Source organism: Tenrec ecaudatus, chromosome 1, assembly GCF_050624435.1.
Source record: "Tenrec ecaudatus isolate mTenEca1 chromosome 1, mTenEca1.hap1, whole genome shotgun sequence".
NCBI classification, from domain to species: domain Eukaryota; kingdom Metazoa; phylum Chordata; class Mammalia; order Afrosoricida; family Tenrecidae; genus Tenrec; species Tenrec ecaudatus.
Window position 1 is genome coordinate 58,591,855 of NC_134530.1, and position 23,173 is coordinate 58,615,027.

Here is a 23,173-nt window from a genome sequence, read left to right on the forward strand (position 1 = left end):
GGAGGGGTGGAGAAGGGCCTCCAGATGTAGGGGTGTGAGGCTCTAGTTGTCAGGGGATGGGGCCCAGGTGGAGGGGGATGAGGCTCCAGAGGTGAGGGCATGGGACTCCAGAGCTGGGGCTACAGGACCCCTCAGGCAGATTGCAGTTGTAATGGGAAAGAAAGGTTGGAGCCAGGCATCCAGGAAAGCGTCTGGGCTGGGGAGAGTTTGGGGTCAGGAAGCTTGCAGCTGTCATAGAAGCCATGAGAACGGCGGCCACAGAGAGAGCTGGAGAGCAGCCCATGTCTCTGGAGGAGACAGTGGAGAATTTCCAGAGAGGGCTACATGGGCAGGCCTGGCCTCACCCTAACCACTCACAAGCCCCGATGGGAAGAGGAGCAGGAATCAGAGTAGACCTATGCCTCCCCCTCACCCGACCCAACCCAGGGCTGCTGGAATTCTGAGCCCAGTTCTCTGCTTGGAGTCAACCCCTAATTTCTCTGTCCTCCTCACAGGCAGCCTGGCCTCAGCTCCTCCTCCTGGGCCAGGCGGGCACACCCAGGCTGCTGGGGGCTGGGCAGGCTCCCTCCCAGAAACCCGCCCTGGTCTGACATGAATGCCGGCTGCCTGCTGCGTCTCACCACAACGGTCAGGGGTCCTCACCCAGAAAGCCCTGAGGAGTCGCGGCTCAGGTAAGGGCATATAGATCCACATGGGCTCTGCCCTCAGCGTCCCAGAGGGCAGTCTTCTCTGGTGGGGAGGGAGAAGGCGGGGACTAGCACATCTGTCACCCAGGGTCTGAATGGCAGAGGAAAGTGGGGCTCCCCTCTCTGGGTCCTGGGTTCTTCCTGTACTCCCAGGCCAGAACCGGGACTAGTGAGTAGGAGAGGGGTGCAGGAGGGGGCCAGGAGCTGAGTGGGGAGAACAGTTTTGTGGGAACCAGCACTGCCCCTCTCTGCCCCACCCCGCTTGGGTGGGGCCTAGAGCCCCAGGGTTGCGGGGGCAGGGGCTGTGGACAGGGCCTCTCTGGGCGTTCCTGAGAAGCTGCCAGCCTTTCCCCACCCAAGGCAGGACTGAGCAGTCAAGCTGATGACTCAGGCAGTGGCCCCACGTCCAAGTGTAGGTGGCGTAGATGCAGCGGCAATGAGACGCTGGAGAGACACAGGGTAGAGGGCAGAGAGATCGCCAGCCTCCCTCACACACCCGGGCATCAGTCAGGCAGAGGAGGCTGTGAGCCCAGACTGGACAGATAGATCCAGGGAAGGGGGCCCAGACCCGGGCTGTGGGCTCTGGAACCATGGGCTAGCGTTAAAACCCTGGCCTGGCCTGGCCTTGGACGAGCTGTGTGTGACTGCGAGTCATTCCACTTCCCTTCTCTGTCCTCTGTTTCCCTCACCTGCAAATTGGGAAACAAAAAAAATCAGACTCCTTCATAAGATTGCTACCAGGGAGCAAGGCATTGGCTCAGGCAACGTGCTTATAGCAGTGTCTGGTACCGTCTAAACCCAAAACCAAACTCACTGCCATTGAGGCAATTCCGATTCAGAGGGACCCTGTAGGATGCAGTAGAACGGCCCCTGTGGGCTTCAGAGGCTGTAAATCTTTATGGGAGCAGAAAGCCTCATCTTTCTCCGATGGTTTTGAACTGCTGACCTTGTGGTTAGCAGCCCAATGCATAGCCCACTATTACCACAAAGGCTCTTGTGTCTGTTATTATGAGCCTGCTCATCCGTGGTGGATGACATGGGGCTCGGGCCAGCATGGTGGCCATCTGCCCGGACCAGCACTGGATGCAGGGCAGGGTGCAGAGGAACCCAGAGGAGAAGGTTGGCCCCGCATACACAACAGTCCCTTTCCGTGACAAGAGGTGGGAAGCTGAGCTCCCCCCCCAGCCCACCCCCACCCCCCTTCCCCCCATGCACCCAGTGTGCCACTTCCCATTGTGCCGCCCCTCCCCAGGCAGAGGTGATCTCACAGGAAGAGAAAGGGCACTGGGATCAAAGGAGTGCGGGCAGGGCCACTATCCCAGGACCGTTTCGGGAGGCTTTCTGTGTGGATTTATTAGCAGAGCGCACTAAAGGGACCAGGGTCACTCTGCTGAGCCTGGCCTTTGCTCCTGAACACAGAATGCTCCCTCCTCTTCCTCTGAGCAGATGATCTAGCAGCAGGGTGCCAGGGAACCCCAGTTTGGGAACCACTGGAAGACCCGCCTCCCCTGGGGAGCTTATTGTATGACAAGACCCTTTGGCCCGCATTATTCCACTCTTCAGCTGGTCGCCATGGACCTAGTTTCCAGAGACCCGCCCCGAGCAGGCCCAAAATAAGACCGCCTCTCACTGTGGACTCCATGTCAACTCACCCTTGAGCCTGAGGGCGAGGGGGGGGGAGGTCCAAGGTCAGGGGCAGCAGCTGCTTAGCCACTGCACTGCCGGAGCTCTGCAGAGTAGGACCCGGCCTTGGTTTGTACTGAACTTTTCAATGGGATGGGGAAGGGCAGAGAGCAGTGCTCGGAGAGGGCAGACGTTTTGCCAAGACTCGGCCTCCTGAGGAAAAAAGGCAAGTCTGAGGCCGGGGGAAAAGGCAGAGAGCCCACCCCTACAGGTTGTCACCGTGTGGTTCCCTGGTTCTGCCTGCCTGCCCCTGGGTTCTAGTTCTAAATGATTTGTACTCCGATTATAACTCACCACCTAGCAGGGGTGTGACCCCTTTGTATCACCCATCTGGACCTCAGTGTCCTCGTCTGCAGAGTGGGGAGCGTATAGAACCCAGCTCTTAGGTGGTTGGGATGGTCAACTAGAACGACACCTTCCGAGAGAGTTCTCAGGGTGAGCATTCCCCTCCACGAGCAACTGTGCTTATCCTTTCCCTACAGAGGTGGCTGGTGTGTGGGCCCACCATGAACTGGGGGGTCTTTGAGGGTCTCCTGAGTGGGGTCAACAAGTACTCCACAGCCTTCGGACGTATCTGGCTCTCTCTCGTCTTCATCTTCCGCGTGCTGGTGTACCTGGTGACAGCTGAGCGCGTGTGGAGCGATGACCACAAGGATTTCGACTGTAACACCCGCCAGCCCGGCTGCTCCAACGTCTGCTTCGATGAGTTCTTCCCCGTGTCCCACGTGCGCCTGTGGGCCCTGCAGCTCATCCTGGTCACCTGCCCCTCCCTGCTGGTGGTCATGCACGTGGCCTACCGCGAGGCTCGGGAGAAGAAGCACCGAGAAGCAGCGGGGGAGGGCAGTGGGCGCCTCTACCCAAACCCCGGCAAGAAGAGGGGTGGGCTCTGGTGGACCTACGTCTGTAGTCTGATGTTCAAGGCCGGCGTGGATGCTGCCTTCCTTTACTTGTTCCATTCCTTCTACCCCAAATACACCCTCCCTCCTGTGGTCAAGTGCCATGCGGCTCCATGCCCCAATGTGGTGGACTGCTTCATTTCCAAGCCGTCCGAGAAGAACATCTTCACCCTGTTTATGGTGGTCACCGCCGTCGTCTGCATCCTACTCAACCTGGTGGAGCTCGCCTACCTAGTGACCAAGCGGTGCCGCGAGTGTCTGGCAGCCAGGAAAGCCCGAGGCCCGTACCTGGAGCATCCCCCGGGCTACGCCAGAAAGCAGGATGACCTTCTCTCGGGTGACCTCATCTTTCTGGGCCCAGACACTTATCCTCCGCTCCTACCAGACCACCCACGGGAACACGTGAAGAAAACCATCCTGTGAGGAGCTGGCCGGACTGCGCTGGCAGGTCAGGGCTGCAACAGGAAGGTCAGCAGCATCCCTGCCTGCCTGAGTGGATGCCCATCAGTGAGTGTGCTGATGAGGGGCAACCTGAGTCATCAGGGAAGCTGAGCTGAAAGGACGGGGCAGCTCACAGAGAGAAGTCAGATGGTCTGGAACCAAATCCCTATTCCTCCATTCCAATCACTTCACCAGCTGTTTGACCTTGGGGAATTACTCCTCTGTTTGACACCTCAGCTTCCTTTTCTGTAAAAGGGACATACTGGTGCCCACCTCACAGGGCTGTTGTGAGGGACGTTTAATAAGAGAATGTTCAGGCAAAGGCCTGCCATGTGTGTGGCCTATGGTCAGAGCTTAATAAAAGCCAATTCATTCACTCACCCAATGGGTCCTTGGGCTCTTCTGACATGTGTGGCCTTTACAGGTCTATGTATCAATCCCTCTGGTCCTACAAAGGGCTGCTCTGGATCCAGACACATGAGGCATCATCCTCTCCTCCAGAAAAGGAGTGCCCAGCACTCCTGGGAACCATGCAACCTGCCCATACTCAAGGCTACCCCTTCTCTCCAGGTACAGTTCTAGGCCTCTGGGGGGGCTCCAAGGAGAACCTGCCTTAGTCAGTGATGGGCTGGGGGCTGCAGAGGAAAGCACAGGCTCTCTAAGTCAGGCACCAGATTCCGATCCAAGTTTCACTGGGACCCCAGGAAAGTACTTTCGGCTTCTCTCAAACAGGGGGTGACTAGACCTATCCCATGGGGTGGTTGTGAAAGGGGATGAGCTCATGGCTGTGGGAGGGTTTAGCTTCCCGGAAAAGACCACATGCATGTTAATCATTAGTGTCAGGAAGCATTTAATACAAGTCCGTGGGGAAGGTAGCAGAGGGCCCCTCCCTGACTGCATATTAACTTCCCCTGTCCTGAGGCTGGGACCAGCCCGAAGCCCCTCTGGTCCCCTTACAGGACACACTCAGGCCTCACTGGAGATCCTTCCAGGATCCCAGAGGGATGGGCCCTAGACACAGTCACTACAGCTGTGCTTGGCCCTGTGCCACCAGGTATTGCATGCTGCCAGCCTGCATTCCTTATCTCCACCAGGGCAGCAGAGGCCAGGCCTGAGAAGTCAGATGGTGGGGTTCCTGGCCCCTAGTGAACCTAAAACAGCCCAACCACAGCAGAAACCAGCAAGGCAGGGTGCCTCCCTAAGCTGACCAGCACTTGCCCTTTCCCCCAAAAGTCAGAACTAGGCTTCCAGAGAAAAGGCCTGGCTGGCGGAAGAGAGGCCTGGAGGTGTGGGAGGAGGTGGGGGTGGATTCAGGCACCCAGGAAGAAGTGGGTGATCCCTTTGGTGCTGACCTGGCCCGGTGTGAAGAGACCAGGCTCCTAGCCCCCCTCCCTGAGTTCTCACCCACACACCTGCCTGACCACACATATGCTCAGCCATGCCCAACCAGGCTGGAGAAAGGCACGGGCTGGGCAAAAGAGCCTCAGGTGTGTACTCTGAATATGTGCCCGGGAAACCCGCCCGGCTGCCTTACCTGCTCACTCTCTCTGGGCTCATTGGCTCAGAAAGCTCCACCCAGCAGGGGAGGGAGGCACAAAAGCTGCCTCCAGGAAGCCTTCCGGCAGATGGACAAGCCCACAGACAGGAGAGCGGCTACTGGACCCAAGGCCAAGAAGAGACCAAAAAGGTAAGGGAGACTGCACTGTGAAGTCAGGGGTCAACTGGGCTGAGGATGCCCAGAGGCCATGGGTCTTAGGCTGGCTCCAGGGAGGGGGCTGGAGGGACACGGGTCTCTGGGAAAGCCCCAAGGAAGGGTTGTGTGATGGGAGCAAAGGGAGGGCAGGGGAGCCAACAAGGAAGTGGACGGATCAGGAAGAAATATTTATTTCAGGTCTGTTTCACGCGCATTTGAGTACAGGGTCATTGGCCAGGTCTGGAGCTGGGTCCTGGAGAAACAGAGAAGAAAGCGACATAGTCTGCCCTCCAGCTGCCAACCTGGCTTAAAGACCTGGTAAATGACCATTTGCTTGCAGATGGTGCATTCTGCCACGGGGTGGGGGCAGAGAAGGAGTCCCAGAAGTCGAAGTCAGAACGTAATCACGAAGCCCGAGGTTGAAGCTGGACGGAACAGGGAAATGGAGCACACCAGACAGAAACTGGATCGAAGTAATGAAAGACTTAGCCAGCAAACTGCCACCAGGCAAAAGGAGAAAGACGGGGTGTCCCTCTCCCCACTCCATGGAGAGAAAATCAATAGTGGAGGAGGGCTGGACCAGAACACATCCTCTTGTCCTGTCCCCAGTCCCTCCCCCAAGCTGGAATGGTTGGAATCCCAGAGACACCCATTGTGGTTGACACAGTCAGCCCTGGAACCCCAGCTCTGAGACCGGAAAGGGGGGTGTAGGGGTTGCCAAACTGCCTTGGTTCCAAAGAGCCTTCTGTTTGGTATGGGAGGGAGCCTCCGGGTGGGGAAGGTTGCTGGACAAAAGGGAAGGAGTGAATAGGAGCTTGTTCCATGATCTACCACAGAGGCTGACATGAACATGCACAGGCAGGGCCCGGCTCCTGTCGGGGCTCCCGAAAACTGGATGGATCTGACCATTGATAAGAATGCCTTTCTCTCTCCACCCCCATTCCGCACCCTGAGCGAGCCCAGACGGAGAGGAGTCCGGACTCTCCCATCCTCGCCTCCTGGCTGTCTCTTTAGAAGCTCTGTGGCCAGCGGGGCTGGAACTTGGGGTAAACACGGTTGATGGGCACAACTTCCCGGGATGATGATCATTTGCGTTTATCTATTTGTAGACCACAAGAGTGACTTGGGAACTGGAAGACTGACCTTCGTGAGCAGCAACTCTGCATCCAACTGCGGGGGCCTTGGGCAGGTGCCTTCTCGTCTCGGTGCCTGGCTTTCCTCCCATGGGATTCATGGCAACCCCTCGCCCTCCTGGCCATAGAGACTGAGACCGCAAGGCCATGGTTGCTTCGAAAGGGTTAAGTCCATAGCATCATCCCTAAGGGCTGCCCACTTATAGGTGCCTCCTGGGGTTTCTGGTCCCCACAGTCTGAGTGGGTGGTGTAGAGAGACACAGAACCATCCCCGTGAGACCCCACGCACATTCAGCATGAACTGGGCATTTCTGCAGGGCCTCCTGAGCGGGGTCAACAAGTACTCCACGGCCCTGGGCCGGATCTGGCTATCAGTGGTCTTCATATTCCGCGTGCTGGTGTACGTGGTGGCTGCCGAGAGCGTGTGGGACGACGAGCAAAAGGACTTTATCTGCAACACCAAGCAACCAGGCTGCCCCAACGTCTGCTACGACGAGTTCTTCCCCGTGTCCCACGTGCGCCTGTGGGCCCTGCAGCTCATCCTGGTCACCTGCCCCTCCCTGCTGGTGGTCATGCACGTGGCCTACCGCGAGGATCGTGAGAAGCGACACCGCCTGAAACATGGGCCCAACGCCCAGCCCCTGTACGGCCACACAGGCAAGAAGCGGGGTGGGCTCTGGTGGACGTACTTGCTGAGCCTCATCTTCAAGGCGACAGTCGACATCGGCTTCCTCTACATCTTCCATCGCCTCTATAAGAATTACGACATGCCCCGCGTGGTGGCCTGCTCTACAAGCCCCTGCCCCCACACTGTGGACTGTTTCATCTCCCGCCCCACGGAGAAGAAGGTCTTCACCTACTTCATGGTGGCCACGGCTGTCGTCTGCATCCTGCTGAACCTCTGTGAAGTCGGATACCTGGTGTGCAAGAGGTGCCTGGAGGTTGTGGGCCCCAGGCGCCGGAAGGGTCAGCGCCAGGATCATCTACCCACCTCGTACTCCTCATATGATCCCTTACAGAAAGAGAGCTCCCAAGACAGGACTGCTGTCCTAATAAACACTGGCTTGGCCCCAGAGGATATAGGTGGGTATACATAACCCTCAAGCTGATTCTGTAGAATGTCCTGGTGCCCTCAGGCCTGGGCAGTGGCATCTCCTCTGTAACAGGGCAGGAGGGCAGTTGTGAGCATTCAGGAAGTCTACGCCAGAACCAACCTTGGGGAAGGTGGGTGTCTGGGTTAAGAGTGTTCGTGGGAGGCAAGCCAATGGAGATGCAGCTAGCTGGCGTGCAGTATACGTGGCCTTAGGGGGTATCAAAAGCTTGAATAAAGATGAGCTTCCCAATTCTCTGCAGAGCGGATGGGACCTGGTGGGCAGATAGGGCAGTAAAGGATTCACAGTGGAAGTCAAGACCACTCAGTGGGCCACGTGAGTCCATCACTTCTCTCCAGACACTCTGCGTGTCCCGGGATGTGGTGTGGTGTGGCAAAGACAGGGGCAGCCAAAGGGGCATCAGGGCTCCACAAACAGCTGGCTAAAGGGGGGAAGAGGGACAGAGTCCAGGAGTCCCGCGGGCGGGGGGGGGGGCAGGTGTGCATCAGTTTTCAGTGGATAATGTCCAATGATTGCCTTTGGGCCAGCAGGTCTCTGTCCCCCCACCCCCACCACCCATCTGACCTCCCTGGAGCCTGCCCAGCCCAGGGCCCTGACGGGGAAGTCCCCTTTGCGGATGGGAGGGGAAAGCCTGGGATACTGAGAGCCTCTAGAGCACATCCCCACAGGCCAGGGGCCCAGTGATCATCCATTTGGATCATCAAATCTGTGGGGCTTCCCATTCTTTTCCAAGAATATACGTTGCCCAAGCAACCTCATCCTTTCCACCTGCCACTCGGACTTTGGAAACTCCCCAAACCACCTTCCAGCCAGAACTTGCCTCCTAATCGCAGAGCCTTACACCCAGTGCCCACACGACAGCTCTCGGCCAGAAAGCTCGCAGGCACTCACACTCAGCAGTGCCCAGACTGAGCTCACCACCCTCCCCCAAGCCCATCCTCCTCACAGACTGTCCGCCACCAGGAACAGCAGGCCCGTCAACCCAGGCACCCAAGCCAGGAGCTATAGAGCACCCTCCCACCCTCCTCACCTCCCCGGCCCCCGCGTACCCCATAACCCAATACAGCACTGATTCTAGCTCCTTGGCCACCCCTCCACCCTCACCCCATGGCCTTGTCGCCTCTCAGTGGGTCTCTCCCCCATCTGCCCACCACGACAGGGCCCACAGTGAACTTTCTATAATCTGACCACACCATTCCTCCTGCCTGAAAATGCCCCATCCTGGTCCTCAGCATAGCTCCTGCTGACCTCACCAACCTCACCCCCTGCTTCTTCCCTTCTTTTTAGTCCACCAGTAACACCAAAGGGTTCATGGTCCCCCAAACCCATCACACGCTGTGTCATGTTTCTGCCCCTTCCATGCTGTTCCCACCTGTGGAATTCCCTCTTCCCTCCTCTGTACATGTCTCTGGACCCTGGAGAACCGCCTCAGCCACCTTCTCTGTGAGCCACCCCAGCGGGGCCTCTGCCATTCGCCAGGACCAGGTCTGTTGCCCTGTATGTCTCGCCATGAGTCTGTTAGCCCATTCGTGGTAGGGGCTACTGAGTCATGCAAGTTCCAGCTGCCTTCATCAATGTTTGCCAGCTGAGGAAATGAACCATGAGCTGTTTGGAGGAAGGAATTTGTCCTGGTCGTTGGAATCCTCTACCACAACTAGCCCAGAGATGTCAGCGAAGGTGTTTGTTTGTTTTATCTTTATTATTCATTAAATCCTGTTCAATAGTTTAATTTTTAGGTGAGGTGATTGGGGCCTAGAGAGCTTCCAAGGTCATCCAGAGTGACCCGGCTAAGGTCTGCTGAGTCTCTTCTAGGGCTATGTCCCTCGCGGGGTGCACACACAGCTTCCATCAACCAACCTTGGTGATGGAACAAGATCAGCCAACCTTGTCTGAGGTCAGGTTTCTTAGGAGCAAAGCCTGAAGCAGGAGCGCAGTGTTAAGGAAGGTAATCAGGGAAACAGGATGAGGAGTTGAAATGAATTGTGGCATCTCAAACTGTCCCCCAGAATTCCATGTTGTAAATCCTAATCTCTATGCCTATTGGTTAGAATCCCAAGTGGGGATGGGTTGTCATTGTTATGTGCATGAGACAGGATGGGTGAACATGTGTCTTAAATCGATCTCTTTTGAGATATGAAAACGATTAGACAAGCAAGAGAAAGCAGTAGAAGCCGAGACCGAAGAGACATACCAAGACACAAGAGGATCACCCGGGAGCAGCATCTCAGAAGAGCAAAGACCTTCCTCTGAGAGCCAATGGAGGGAGAAAACCTGCCCCTAGAGTTGGTGCTCTGAATTCAGATGTCTAGCCTCTAAACTGTGAGAAAAGTAATTTTGGTTTGTTCAAGCCACCCACCTGTATTTCTCTGATAGCAGCCCTAGGCAACTAAGACATGAACTCAGGTCAAGGCTGTCTTGTTCGCACCCCTATGGAGTTCGGGGACTTAGGATCATAAATCCCATCATAGAGTGGTCTCCTCCTGGAGGCAAGGACACCAGCTTTTGACCTCCCCTCAGAGCTCCAGAGCACCCAAAGGTCAGACCAGTGGCAGGAAGAAGTAGGTGACTCCCACTCAGTCCATATCGATTCTTCGGGAGCAGCTACAAACCATGAGTATCTAATGTTCCCAGAAACTGGAAAATGGCATATGGACCCAGTACAGGGAGCCCGGGCAGGACAACAATAGTGTCTACTGACACATGGTAAAACGGGTAATTCCCACCTCCAATCCAGACTGCCCAATCTGGAGCAAAGTGGCACCTGAATCAGTTCACAACCAGATGCTTCCACACTATTCAAACTAAGCTCTCCCCGCTCCAGGCCAGGGGGACCTCCTAGTCAACTCATCTTGAGATTCATGGCTCCTCGCCCCACCCTGCCCCCCCTCCAATCCCATCATGCTGTACCTGCTATTCCCATGTCCTGGAATGCCCTTCTCCCCTCATCTGTGCGTCTCTCTGGATCCTCAAGAACAGCCTCCGCCGTCTCCACTGAGCAACATGATGGTGAGCACGTCCTGGAACCCAATCGCTCTCCTCACCACCCTCTGCACAAGTACAGTCTAAGTCCTGAGTCCCTGAGCATGGCAGAGGCCGAATGCCATCTGACCAGCCACAGGCCTCAGGAGGTAATCTGACTACTCCTCTAAGAAACCCTCCGGTCACCTGTGTCACAGGCTCCATTCCTCCCCTACCCTCATCTCCCTCACATTGTCACCACGGCCCCTCTGAGACCGTTTCACCTCCGCCATTTTGGAAAATCCCTAATTGATTTAACCCTCTGCCACCTTTGGCTTCCACCATCTGACCTGCCCACACCCCGTACCCCGCATGGTTTCACCTACTTCTCATTCATTAAAAACTTGAACGTGTACCCAGAGTCTCTGTCTCTCGGTGCTTTTCCACGGCCCAGCTGTGTGTCACCTGTCCTGTTCATTCCAGGGCCTCCTTGCCTCCTACGGGCTTCTCTCCCTTCCATCAGTCTACCCACTCACAACGCCACACCTGAGACCGGGTCATCGCCCAGAACTTCCATACCTCGAGAATTCAAGTTGGCACATATTTACGGGTTGCTTTATGGGACAGTCCCCAAGCTATGTGCTGGGGATTTATCTGGGAATCATCAGACGCAGCCTGTGCCCTATGGAGCTAATATCCCAGTGAACAGGCCAGATGTGAAACCACTGGAACACTGGAAAAGCAGAAGGTGCTTGAGGAGGTGGTAGGTGGGCCTGCTGTCTAGCTGTCCAGGAATAGGTCCGCTGAGACATCTTAAAGTGAAACCACCCAGCAGCCCCCTTCAGTAACAGCCACCCAGCTCCTGTCCTGCCTTCCTTCCTTACCCAGTTTGAACGCTCTCAACCCATGCCTCCCTGTCGGGAGTTTATAGTGCTCACCTGCCACGCCCCTGGTGTGGCTGCCGTTGTTCTCGAGTGGTTCCCTGACTCACAGCAAGCCGTGCACAACGGAAGAAAGGTCCGCCCTGCTACCGATTGCACCATTGTAATCCACAGTTCGCACTGGCTGAGTTGCAGAAGTAGATTGTCAGACCTTTTCTCCTAGTCCGTCTTAATCTAGAAGCTCTGCTGAAACCTGTTCGGCATCATGGTAACATGCAAGCCTCAACGGCGAGAGGGGGGGCGGCTGCTCAGTAGGCGCGTCAGCTGGGAATCAAATCCACCTCTCCCACTTCGAAGGCGAGAACCTTACCATTGAACAACTAAGGTCCTCCGGCAAAACCCTAACGGTGCTTAAGCCCAACTCTCTGTGTAGCACGTGTTCCTAGAGAAAAAAAAAAAAGAGAAGATTTTGCCAAGCCAAGGGAAAAGAAGGAGAAAGAGAAGACTTCACGCGGAAATATCAGCGTGGACAAAGGCCTAGTAGCAAGGGCAAGCCTGGCGACTGGCTTGATTACTGAAAATCACCGGGGGGGTGGGGGGGCTTTTTCCAGGTGAGGGGGGCTAGTGTAGGAGACTGGGCTAAAACAGACAGGGGCTGGTGCCTGCGGGGCTCTCCTTGTCGATCCGTGTTAATGAGCTTGGGCTTTCTGCTAGGGAAAATGAAAAGCCACGGGAGAGAAGACAAGCCAAGGAGGTGGCTTAGTCACACACACGCGCCATTCCCCCACAACAAAGAGCCGAGAATCCAAGCGAAAGAAGATATAGATGACAATTTCAGCATCCAATAAAGCAAACAGTAGGATGAAGAATTCAGTCAAACACTGAAGGGAAGGAGAACCTGAACGAAAACAGCGAATGAGGAGCCATAGGGACTGCAGGCAACCAAGCCAGTTGGCCCGGCACAGCCTGGCCTTCTGGAGACAAAGTGGATGACAAACGTCCTGGTGAGGAGCGTGGGAAGGCAACATCATGACGTCCTTAGTAGGGGACAGAGATGCCGTATAGATAAACCCAGAGCAAAGCAAGGTGAGCAGATTGTGAACGGAATCTAAATAGGGAAAGCACAGGAAGACAGACAAGAGCCCTGGGGGTCTAGATGGCCCTCGAACAAGAACCAGAAAATACGGACAGCATACTCCCCAGCAGCAGCCCCTGGCCATTTGTGTGGTGGCGCTGGTGGAATGGGACATCCTTGGAGTGGCCACTAGAGATCCTATATCTGTCTGGACTCCGCACAGACCCCCTGCATTATATTTGGTCCCATCCGAATCCCAACCACTGGCTGCATCCTGCAAGGAGTGTCCGATCGCCCGTTGGAGGAGCATACTCCCCAAGCCAACTAATCTGTTCAGAGACCAGATCCCCTGTGGACGGGGGAACATAGCTAAGGGGAGAGAACAGTGCACAGAGAAAGAAGATGCCTTCTAAAAACTCAGCCTATTGAAGAGGCAGCCAAATTTGGGCAGAAGGAAAACACAGAGGGAGCACCTCCATAAACTATCACTGTGTCGATCTGCAAAGGCCCCTCAGGCCCCAGTTTAACCCAGTTTATGGGTCACCTTGACCCAGTTTTATGGTTGAGAGTTAGAGTCTAGATTTAAATCAGCTGTGTGTAAGTCCCAGTTCTGCACTTAATAGCTGTGTAACCTTGTAGACCCAACTTGAACCTCGGTTTCTTCATCTGTAAAATGGGGACAACTATAGAGCCGAGCTCTTAGGGTGGTTAGGAGGGCAAAAGAGATTGACAACATTCTACAAATGATCTGTGAGAATCTCCTGAGTAGGGTCAACAAGTAGTCTGCAGCCTTTGACACATCTGATTATCTTGTGGTCTTCTGGGTGAAGAAGAGAAAATTGAATTGAAATGTTTTAAAAGGATTATATGCTTAGCTGACTGTGCTATAGATTTTGGGTTCTCCAACCTAGTGTTATAAAATAGATGTACATGTGTAATATAAATGTAAATTATGATTAGAGAGAATCTGGAAATTACCCAGAAGAAACAGGCTTTTGTTTTAAGTTAAGGTGAGGCATCGGGTTTATATTGGTCTTGGGTGTCAGTACATTTGCATTTGAAAAGTCCTGCAGCCTGTTCTACCTCACACAACACTATAAGTTTCCATCTACCGAGTGCAACAATTCATTGCAATGGCTACACAGAACTCACCAACACTGCTCACGATGATGGGGTCTATTAAGGAAGTTAACAGATTGCAGAGCAAATGAGTAATTATCAGTATAGAACTGTTCAGTCAGGACATATCACAAAGTTCTTTCAGGGCCGCTATCAATACCCAGAAGTCTTTAGAGTATTGAAGAGCAAGGATGTTACTTTGAGGACTATGGTGTGTCTAACGCAAACCATGGTGTTCTCCATTGGATCATATGTATGTGAAAGTTGGACATTGACTAAGGCTATCTGAGGAAGAATCAATGCATTTGAATTGTGGTGCTAGAGAAGACTATTGGAAGTACATGAACTGCTATAAGGACAACCCGATATGTATTAGAAGAAGTAAGGCCAGAGTGCTCCTTAAAGGCAAGGATGGGGAGACTTTGTCTTCTATACTTTGGACATGTCAGGAGAGACCGAGCCTTGCAGAAGGACATCTTGTTTGGTAGAGGGGCAACAAAACAGAAGAAAACCCTCAAAGACATGAATGAACACCGTGGGCTCAAACATGGGAACAATTGTGAGGGCGGCACAGGACCGTGGAGTGTTTCACTCTGTTGTGCACAGGGGTCACTGTGGGACAAAGCTGACTCAATAGCACCTATCAACAATCAATCAATACTCAAAGGGCATGCCACTTCATTGTAAACTTCAATACAAAGACATTTGGCTCAAGCTCTATGGGTCAGCGGTGAGTCAATCAATCAATCAATACTCAAAGGACATGCCACTTCATTGTAAGCTTCAATACAAAGACATTTGGCTCCAGCTCTATGGGTCAGAGAACTCAACTCCTTGAATCAAATGTTCAGCCGCAACCCACTCCAGTCAGTCATAACCTGAAGGCATTCAGCAGACCTCCAGGGTCAGCAAGAACAGCTCCCCTAATTAAGTGGCCAGAGGCGCCCCACTCCGCAAGCCAGCCTCTTGCCCCAAAGTGCTCAGCTTTGTTTGCTCTGTGAGCTGGGAAGTCCACCACTCTGCTTCATGTCTAGGCTCTTGGTTCTGCTGCTGCTTGTTTCACTGCACAGATATCTCAGGATTCAGAGGTCATGCTCGGATTTTGCTGGTAGTGAGATTTCCACCCACCCACTTCTCAGAGTGTGTATTTTATACCCAGTCAGATTGCAATCAAATGAATCCTGTTAACTATTTACTCACGGGTGAATGCTTCCCCCACCTTCTTATCCAGACCCATGCAGGAAAAGGCTGTTTGGTGCAAACCACTAAGACTGTGGATAGAAGAGTCGCCTTAAATAATTCACTTGGGTGAGAGTTACTGAGACTTTGCAAAGAGTCATAGTAAAGAATGCACTGTCCCTGCCCAGCCCCATCCAGAACTGCTGAGAGAACAGGAGATGTGCCTGGGAAGGGAAGACCCAAAGGAGAGAAAGTTACAGGTAGGCTTTTGAATTTCGTGTGCACCACAAATGGAAGACTGTGCTCATCAGAGAAAACTCCCTTCAAGAACTGAAAGTTAAGGTCAGCGGCAAGCAGCCAAGTTTGCTCACCGTAGTGACCACTTGGGTCCACTTGGTGAGTAGCAGTGGGAAAACTGCAACAATAAAGAGACAGGCTGAGTATACACATGTTCCTGGGACAACTTTGACCTGGCCTGTGGATACTAGATATGAGCAAGAAAGGGAGGACTGGTTGATTTGAAGTTTAGAGTTATGCAGAACCTGAGCCTATGGGCATGACCTGTCCCCAGGGGCTAAGAGGATATATAAAGGGACAAGTGTAGGGAGGTGTGTGTGAATTACCAACCTTGATAATGATGTTGACCCTGTGAGCTAGTGTACTGCAGTCTTGATGAATGGCCTACTCGACTAGGCTATGCGTACAGATGCAGATATACTCAAAGTTCCAACTAGAATGAAGATTCTTCAGATCTAAGAACGTCCTTATCTCCTGAGTACTGGGTAGATGGGGATGGGCAATTCTAAATTGGATATCTAAAATAAGGAGTGATAACAACCAGTTCAAAGCTGACCTACAGGTTTTTATGGATGACTTCAGTCTTAAAATGTACAACTCGTGGAAGGATCCTTACTGAAAAGTTTTCCTCTTTTCTCATAGGTCTGGGGAAGAGAGACTATGGGAAATTATTGATAGGATTATATGATTTAGGTATGATTGTTAATAGGAATTAAATTTTTATGTGTACTTCCTCTGTGTGTATTATCAACTATTTTTGTTTTGTACACTTATAGAATATAAGATGCATATGGGTCCGTGTATTTGGGGCTATACAGGTGTTAGATGTATCATGTTAAGTGCAATTGCAATTTTATTATTGTCTTTGTTTAGAGATTATGTATAGTTTAAGGAGATATGTACAGGTGTCAAGTAGACAAGGGGTGGACCGTCAGAGCTAGAATTTCAGCGGTTTGGCAGACGAGGCTTCCTCCATTAGGTAATTTAACACAGTCAATTTCATGATAGGATCTCTCCTTGGGTGACCTCATCTTCCTGAGTTCAGACATGTCTTCATTCTTACTGGGCTACTTTCTGGAGCATGTGAAGAAAACCATTCTGTGAGGGGAGGCTATGATTGTGCTGACATGTCAGGGCTGGTTCTGGGAGATTTTGTGCCATTCGCACCTGCCGCAGTGGAGCTCCCATCAGTGAATGCAGCCTGGGTGGTGGGGGGAACTGAGATGCAAATTAGGGGCAAGTCACAGTAAGGAATCAGACAACCTAATATCAGATCCCTATTCCTCCACTCCAATCACTTGCACCAGCTGTTTGACCTTGGGGAATTACTCCTCTGTTTAACACCTCAGCTTCCTTTTCTGTAAAAGGGACATACTGGTGCCCACCTCACAGGGCTGTTGTGAGGGAAGTTTAATAAGAGAATGTTCAGGCAAAGGCCTGCCATGTGTGTGGCCTATGGTCAGAGCTTAATAAAAGCCAATTCATTCACTCACCCAATGGGTCCTTGGGCTCTTCTGACATGTGTGGCCTTTACAGGTCTATGTATCAATCCCTCTGGTCCTACAAAGGGCTGCTCTGGATCCAGACACATGAAGCATCATCCTCTCCTCCAGAAAAGGGGTGCCCAGCACTCCTGGGAACCATGCAACCTGCCCATACTCAAGGCTACCCCTTCTCTCCAGGTACAGTTCTAGGCCCATGGGGGGCTCCAAGGAGAACCTGCCTTAGTCAGTGATGGGCTGGGGGCTCCAGGGGAAAGCACAGGCTCTCTAAGTCAGGCACCAGATTCCGATCCAAGTTTCACTGGGACCCCAGGAAAGTGCTTTCGGCTTCTCTCAAACAGGGGGTGACTAGACCTATCCCGTGGGGTAGTTGTGGAGGGGGATGAGCTCATGGCTGTGGGAGGGTTTAGCTGCCCAAAAAAAGGCCACATGCATGTTAATCATTAGTGTCAGGAAGCATTTAATACAAGTCCGTGGGGAAGGTAGCAGAGGGCCCCTCCCTGACTGCATATTAACTTCCCCTGTCCTGAGGCTGGGACCAGCCCGAGGCCCCTCAGGTCCCCTTACAGGACACACTCAGGCCTCACTGGAGATCCTTCCAGGGTCTCAGAGGGGCGGGCCCTAGACACAGGCACTACGGCTGTGCTTGGCCCTGTGCCACCAGGTATTGCATGCTGCCAGCCTGCATTCCTTGACTCCACCAGGGCAGCAGAGGCCAGGCCTGAGAAGTCAGATGGTGGGGTTCCTGGCCCCTAGTGAACCTAAAACAGCCCAACCACAGCAGAAACCAGCAAGGCAGGGTGCCTCCCTAAGCTGACCAGCACTTGCCCTTTCCCCCAAAAGTCAGAACTAGGCTTCCAGAGAAAAGGCCTGGCTGGCGGAAGAGAGGCCTGGAGTTGTGGGAGGAGGTGGGGGTGGATTCAGGCACCCAGGAAGAAGTGGGTGATCCCTTTGGTGCTGACCTGGCCCGGTGTGAGACCAGGCTCCTGACCCTCCTTTCTGAGGTGTTACCCACACAGCTGCCCACCCGCAGAGCCATGTCCAGTCAAGCTGGAGATGGAGAGCCTCAGTGCTTGTTCTGAATAAGTGCCCGGAAAGCTTTGCCCAGCAGGGGTGTGTGTCACTAACGTTGCCTCCAGGAAGCCTTCAGGCAGAGCCCACAGACATGAGAGCAGCTCCTGGACCCAAAAAGGAACCAAGAAGGCGAGGGAGACAGGGCTGGGAAGCCAGGGGCCAGCTGGTCTGAGTATGCCCAGGGGGTGTCAGACTCTAAACTGGCTTCAGGGACAAGGCCAGCGTGACATTGAATCAGAGTCTCTGGGAGAAGCCCAAGTAAAAGGTGACCTCATCAGAGCACATGAAAGGCAGAGAAGCCAATCAGGAAGCAGAAGGATCAGGAAGGAATGCTTTTTCCATTCGTTTCACACACATTAGGACAGGGCCATTGCCAGGTCCAGCTGGAGAAGGAGACAAAAGGGGTGTAGCCTTCCCTCCATCAGGTGACAGGCTGGCCTAACACGCTGGTAAGTGACCTTTTAAGAACAGTGGTCCACTCTGCCACTGAAGAAGAAGAGGCAGAGGATACCGAATTCAGCACCACCTCATTAAATGTTCCATCCTTACTGATGGATTGAATTTTGTCCCCAAAAATGTGTGTTACAAATCATATGCAATATTATTTGGGAATTGGGTTTTCTTAGTTATTTTTATAAGACCATATTAGTATAGGATGTGTGTGAAACAAGAGATGAGCCTTTCTACTCCTTACAGAGTTAACAGTCTCAGAAATCCATGGGACAGTTCTACCCTATCCTATAGGATCGCTATGAGTCAGACTCGACTAAATGGCAATGAGTTTGAGGTTTTTGATGTGTCAAACCAAACACCTTTCAGATGATTGATAGATGAAAGATAGATAGATAGATAGATAGATAGATAGATAGATAGATAGATAGATAGATAGATGAGACACACAGAAACATCCAGGAAGATATCTGGCACATGAAGACATGAAGATTGCCAATAGACAGAAGGACAGAAGGTACAAAGAAACATGGACCTTCCCCAGGGGCTAGCACAGAGAGAAAGCCTTGTCCTAGCATCCGTGCCTCATTTGCATGGGTAGCTGGGTCATGAGTAAGGAAAAATGCAGAATTGATCACTGCAAGTGATCCTGCTAGTTTGCACGACAAGTGTCACGTGAACTTCAAGAAGCACAAGGACCTCAAGACACACGACCACCTGAAGCGCAGGGCAACCACCTGTCCTTGAGCCATGAGGGCAGGATGCTCTTTGGCCAAACTTATCGAGTCTCATCTTCAAAGCCACTATCAACACCCGTTTCCTCTGCCATCCCTTTGACAAAGACTAGAGCATGACCCAAGCAGTGGGCTGCTCTGTGGTGTCTTGCCTTCACACTGGGGACTGTTACATTCCCCAACCCCCAGAGGAGCTTCTTATCTGCTTTAAGGTAAGACCTATCACTGATTAACCTCGGTGAGGTCACCTACCTGGCAGACAAGTGATACCAGACAGCTGAGTCATCAGTTCATCCCACACCTCAAAAAGGTCCCCTGCCGAGGTTTAGCTACAATGGGTTGCTGTTGCTGCAGGTGTTAAGTGCCTTTGAGTCAGTTCTGACTCATAGGCACCCTGTGCACAATGGAACAAAGCACTGCCGGGCCCTGCGCCCTCCTCACTGCTGTTCTTATGCTTGAGCCCATTGCTGCAGCCACTGTGTCCATTCACCTCCTCAAGGGTCACCTGTTTTTCGCTGCCCCTCCACGTTACCAAGCATGATATCCTGCTCCAGAGACTGGTCTCTCATTATCAACATGTCCAAAGTAAGTGAGATGAAGTCTTGCCATCCTGGCCCCTAAGAAGAGCTCTGGCTTAACTTCTTCCAAGACACATATTTGTCCCGTTGGAAGTCCATGATACTTTCAATATTCTTCCCCAGCCCCCACAACTCAAGAGCATCAGTTTTCCTGTGGTCTTCCTTAGGCAATGTCCAACTTTTCACATGCATAGGAAGTGATTGAAACCCCCTGGCTTGCGTCAGGAGCTGCATCCTCAAAATAACATCCTTGCTTTTAAACCCTTTAATGAGCTCTTGAGCAGCAGATTTACCCAATGCAACTCACCTTTTAACCTCTTAACTGCTGCTGCCATGCACGTTAATTGTTGACCCAAGCGAGACGAAATCCTTGAGAACTTGAATATTTTTTCCATTGATCATGATGTCACCTATTAGTCCATGAGGATGTTGTTCTTTACACTGAGTTGTAATCCATGTTGAAGGCTGCAATCCTTGGTATCCATCAGCAAGTGTTTCAAGCCCTCCTCACTTTCAGCAAGCAAGGTCATGTCATTCGAATATCACAGGTTGTTAATAAGCCTTCCTTCGATCCTGAGGCCACATTCTTTTTCATATAATCCAGCTTCTCTGACAATTTGCTCAGCGTACAGATTGAATATGGTGAGAGGATACAACCCTGACACAACCTTTCATAATTTTAAACCATGCAGCGTCCCCTTGTTCTATTCACACAACTGCTTCTGCATGCACACAATGAAGGGTTCTGTGATTCTCATTTTTCACAAGGACAAGGTTATCTGTAGTTTCTTTTATGATCCACGCATTTGAATGCTTTGCTATAGTCAATGAAAAAACACAAGTAAACATCTTTCTGGTATTATCTGCTTTAAGCCAAGATCCATCTGACATCAGTAATGATAGCCCTTGTTGTACATTCTCTTCTGAATCCGGCCTGAACCTATGCCAGCTCCCTATCAACCATTGTTGGATGATCTTCAGTAATGGGTACAGGTCTGTATACAAAACCCTCAAGAGCAGTGTGGGATTAGGTGCCCCCTGATTGCTCTCAGGCTACCCAGTGGTTGAGGGGGCTCACAAAGTGCCCCCAAGGGCCAGCACCTGGGGTAGTTGGCTTACTGGGTCCTGAGCCTCCATGTGAGGCAAGTGCAGGTGGATGGCTGAGGGGGGTTTTGTATATGGCAGTAGGGTATGTCAAAACTCTAACAAATATTAACTTCCCAGTTTGCTGAAGAATTGGTGGGATGTGGTGGGTAGAGACACAAAGGGATTAAAACTGGAAGACAAAACTTATCTCCAGACAACCGGAACCCAGACTCTTAGACCCAAGCTCACTCCTGACTTTGCTCCAGACGCATAATTTGTTTCAGGATGTGGTGTGGAGTGCCCAAAGGTAGGACAAAGCTAGCTAAGGTGGAAGGAGAGAGATTTCAGGAGCCCCTGGATCAAAGGGGAGTCAGTTCTCGGTGGGTGGGTGCTATTACATAAATGCTTGTTGGCCAGGAGGTCTCAGCTACCACCAATCTGGCCTAAGTTGCCCATCACAGATGCCTGGAAGGAAAAGGTTGAAGGTGCTGAGAATCATTGGAACACGACCCACAGCAGAGGGCAGGGGCCCAGTGATCATCCACTTTGGATCATTAAATCTGTGGGGCTTCCCATTCTTTTCCATGAATATACGTTGCCCAAGCAACCTCATCCTTTCCACCTGCCACTCGGACTTTGGAAACTCCCCAAACCACCTTCCAGCCAGAACTTGCCTCCTAATCGCAGAGCCTTACACCCAGTGCCCACACGACAGCTCTCGGCCAGAAAGCTCGCAGGCACTCACACTCAGCAGTGCCCAGACTGAGCTCACCACCCTCCCCCAAGCCCATCCTCCTCACAGACTGTCCGCCACCAGGAACAGCAGGCCCGTCAACCCAGGCACCCAAGCCAGGAGCTATAGACCACCGTCCCACCCTCCTCACCCCCTGCCCCATGCACCCCACAACCCAATACAACACTGGTGCCCATTCCTTAGCCACCCCTCCACCCTCACCCCATGGCCTTGTTGCCTCTCAGCGGGCCTCTCCCCCATCTGCCCACCACGACAGGGCCCACAGTGAACTTTCTATAATCTGACCATACCATTCCTCCTGCCTGAAAATGCCCCGTCCTGGTCCTCAGCATAGCCCCTGCTGACCTCACCAACCTCACTCCCTGCTTCTTCCCTTCTTTTTAGCCCACCAATAACACCAAAGGGTTCATGGTCCCCCAAACCCATCACATGCTGTGTCATGTTTCTGCCCCATCCATGCTGTTCCCGCCCATGGAATGCCCTCTTCCCTCCTCTGTGCATGTCTCTGGACCCTGGAGAACCGCCTCAGCCACCTTCTCTGTGAGCCACCCCAGTGGGGCCTATGCCATTCGCCAGAAGCGGAATGGTGGGTTTCCCCATCATTTTAAGCCTTTCAAGGTGTTAAAATTAAATCACTTCCAGGATGCCTGGGGAATTCCCCAAGACAACCAAACTTCCTTTTTATTTAATCATTTTATTGAGGGCTCTTACAGCTCTTATAACATTCCATGTATCAACTGTGTCAAGTGTATACTTATACATATATTGCATCATAATTTCCAAAATATTTTCTTTCTACCTGAGCCCTTCGTATAAGCTCCTCTCCCCCATCCCTCTCCCACCGTCCCACCCTCATGAATCCTTGATCAATTATATATTGTTATTATTATTTTGTATCTTACACTGTCCATTGTCAATTATTACCCCCCTGCAAACCAATTCTAGTAATCTCCCAAGAATGCCCATTCTTGTTTTCCAAGGACCTTGCTCAGTATGAAGCAGAACCCGCTAGATGTTTTGCCTAAAAAACACTTTTTTCCATGACTGCATCTCTAAGAGTGTGTGTCTTCCCTGTGACTGGTCCTTCTGCAGTACAGTCCTCTATAGCCCTTCAAAGACCCAGTCATATGTGTTTCTTTAACCAGGAGATTGTGCATGGCCCATAAGCCAAAAAAAGAAAATGAATGAATGAAAAAACCACAGCAGCAGTTGAGGCAACAGCTCTTCTGGAACTCGCTGACCATTTGCTAACACTGTCCTTTCTCTCAGTTGGAAGTCTTATTGTTTTAACAGTTACGGCATCAAAAGCAGACCCCAGACTTTCTTCTCCCAGTGACCCCACCCACTTCGTTGGTGACTTACTTTCAGCTTTCAGTCCCCACCTGGACTGACATCTGAAGTCCTTTAGGTAAGTAAAATTCTCACCCCAAACCAAAATCAAACTCAACTCCCTCTCCGAGAGCCCCTAGAGGACAGCAGCATCGTGCCTGTGGCAGTGACCTCCGATCTGAACAGCACCGAGATGAGCTCTTAGCTCTGCTTCTCCAAGGGTAGGTGCAGCATGGAGTTCTTGCTTCCTGACTGGGCTAAGCACTGGGGTCTTCTCCCTGGCCAGGTCCCCAGTGAGGTAACTGTGACCGATGGAAAATGAAATTAGAGTTTGCAGAGCAGTCTCGGTTTTGTGGCTTTTCTTTAGCTGGATTTTAAATGGTTTTCTGAGGTCACAAGCAAATTTCATAAATCCAAAATACTATCCTTAAAAAGAAAAGCTTTATTAGCAAGCAAATAAAAAACTAAAACATTAACTAAGGATCTAACATTAACTAAAGGTCCAATCTTGTA

At 52.1% G+C, this 23,173-nt stretch overlaps 2 protein-coding genes across 2 annotated transcripts; both read left to right on the plus strand.

Moving 5' to 3' along the window:
- Nucleotides 1-407: 407 nt before the first annotated feature.
- GJB5 (gap junction protein beta 5) lies at nt 408-4,075 on the plus strand. Its single transcript, XM_075553745.1, has 2 exons — nt 408-671; nt 2,852-4,075. The coding sequence occupies exon 2, from the start codon at nt 2,876-2,878 to the stop codon at nt 3,686-3,688; it is 813 nt and encodes a 270-aa protein (XP_075409860.1). The 5' UTR covers nt 408-671; nt 2,852-2,875; the 3' UTR covers nt 3,689-4,075.
- A 2,443-nt stretch (nt 4,076-6,518) lies between these two features.
- Nucleotides 6,519-8,021, plus strand: GJB4 (gap junction protein beta 4). Its single transcript, XM_075539062.1, has one exon. It carries the CDS (start codon nt 6,829-6,831, stop codon nt 7,627-7,629), a length of 801 nt encoding a protein of 266 aa, XP_075395177.1. The 5' UTR covers nt 6,519-6,828; the 3' UTR covers nt 7,630-8,021.
- The last annotated feature ends 15,152 nt before the right edge of the window (nt 8,022-23,173 follow it).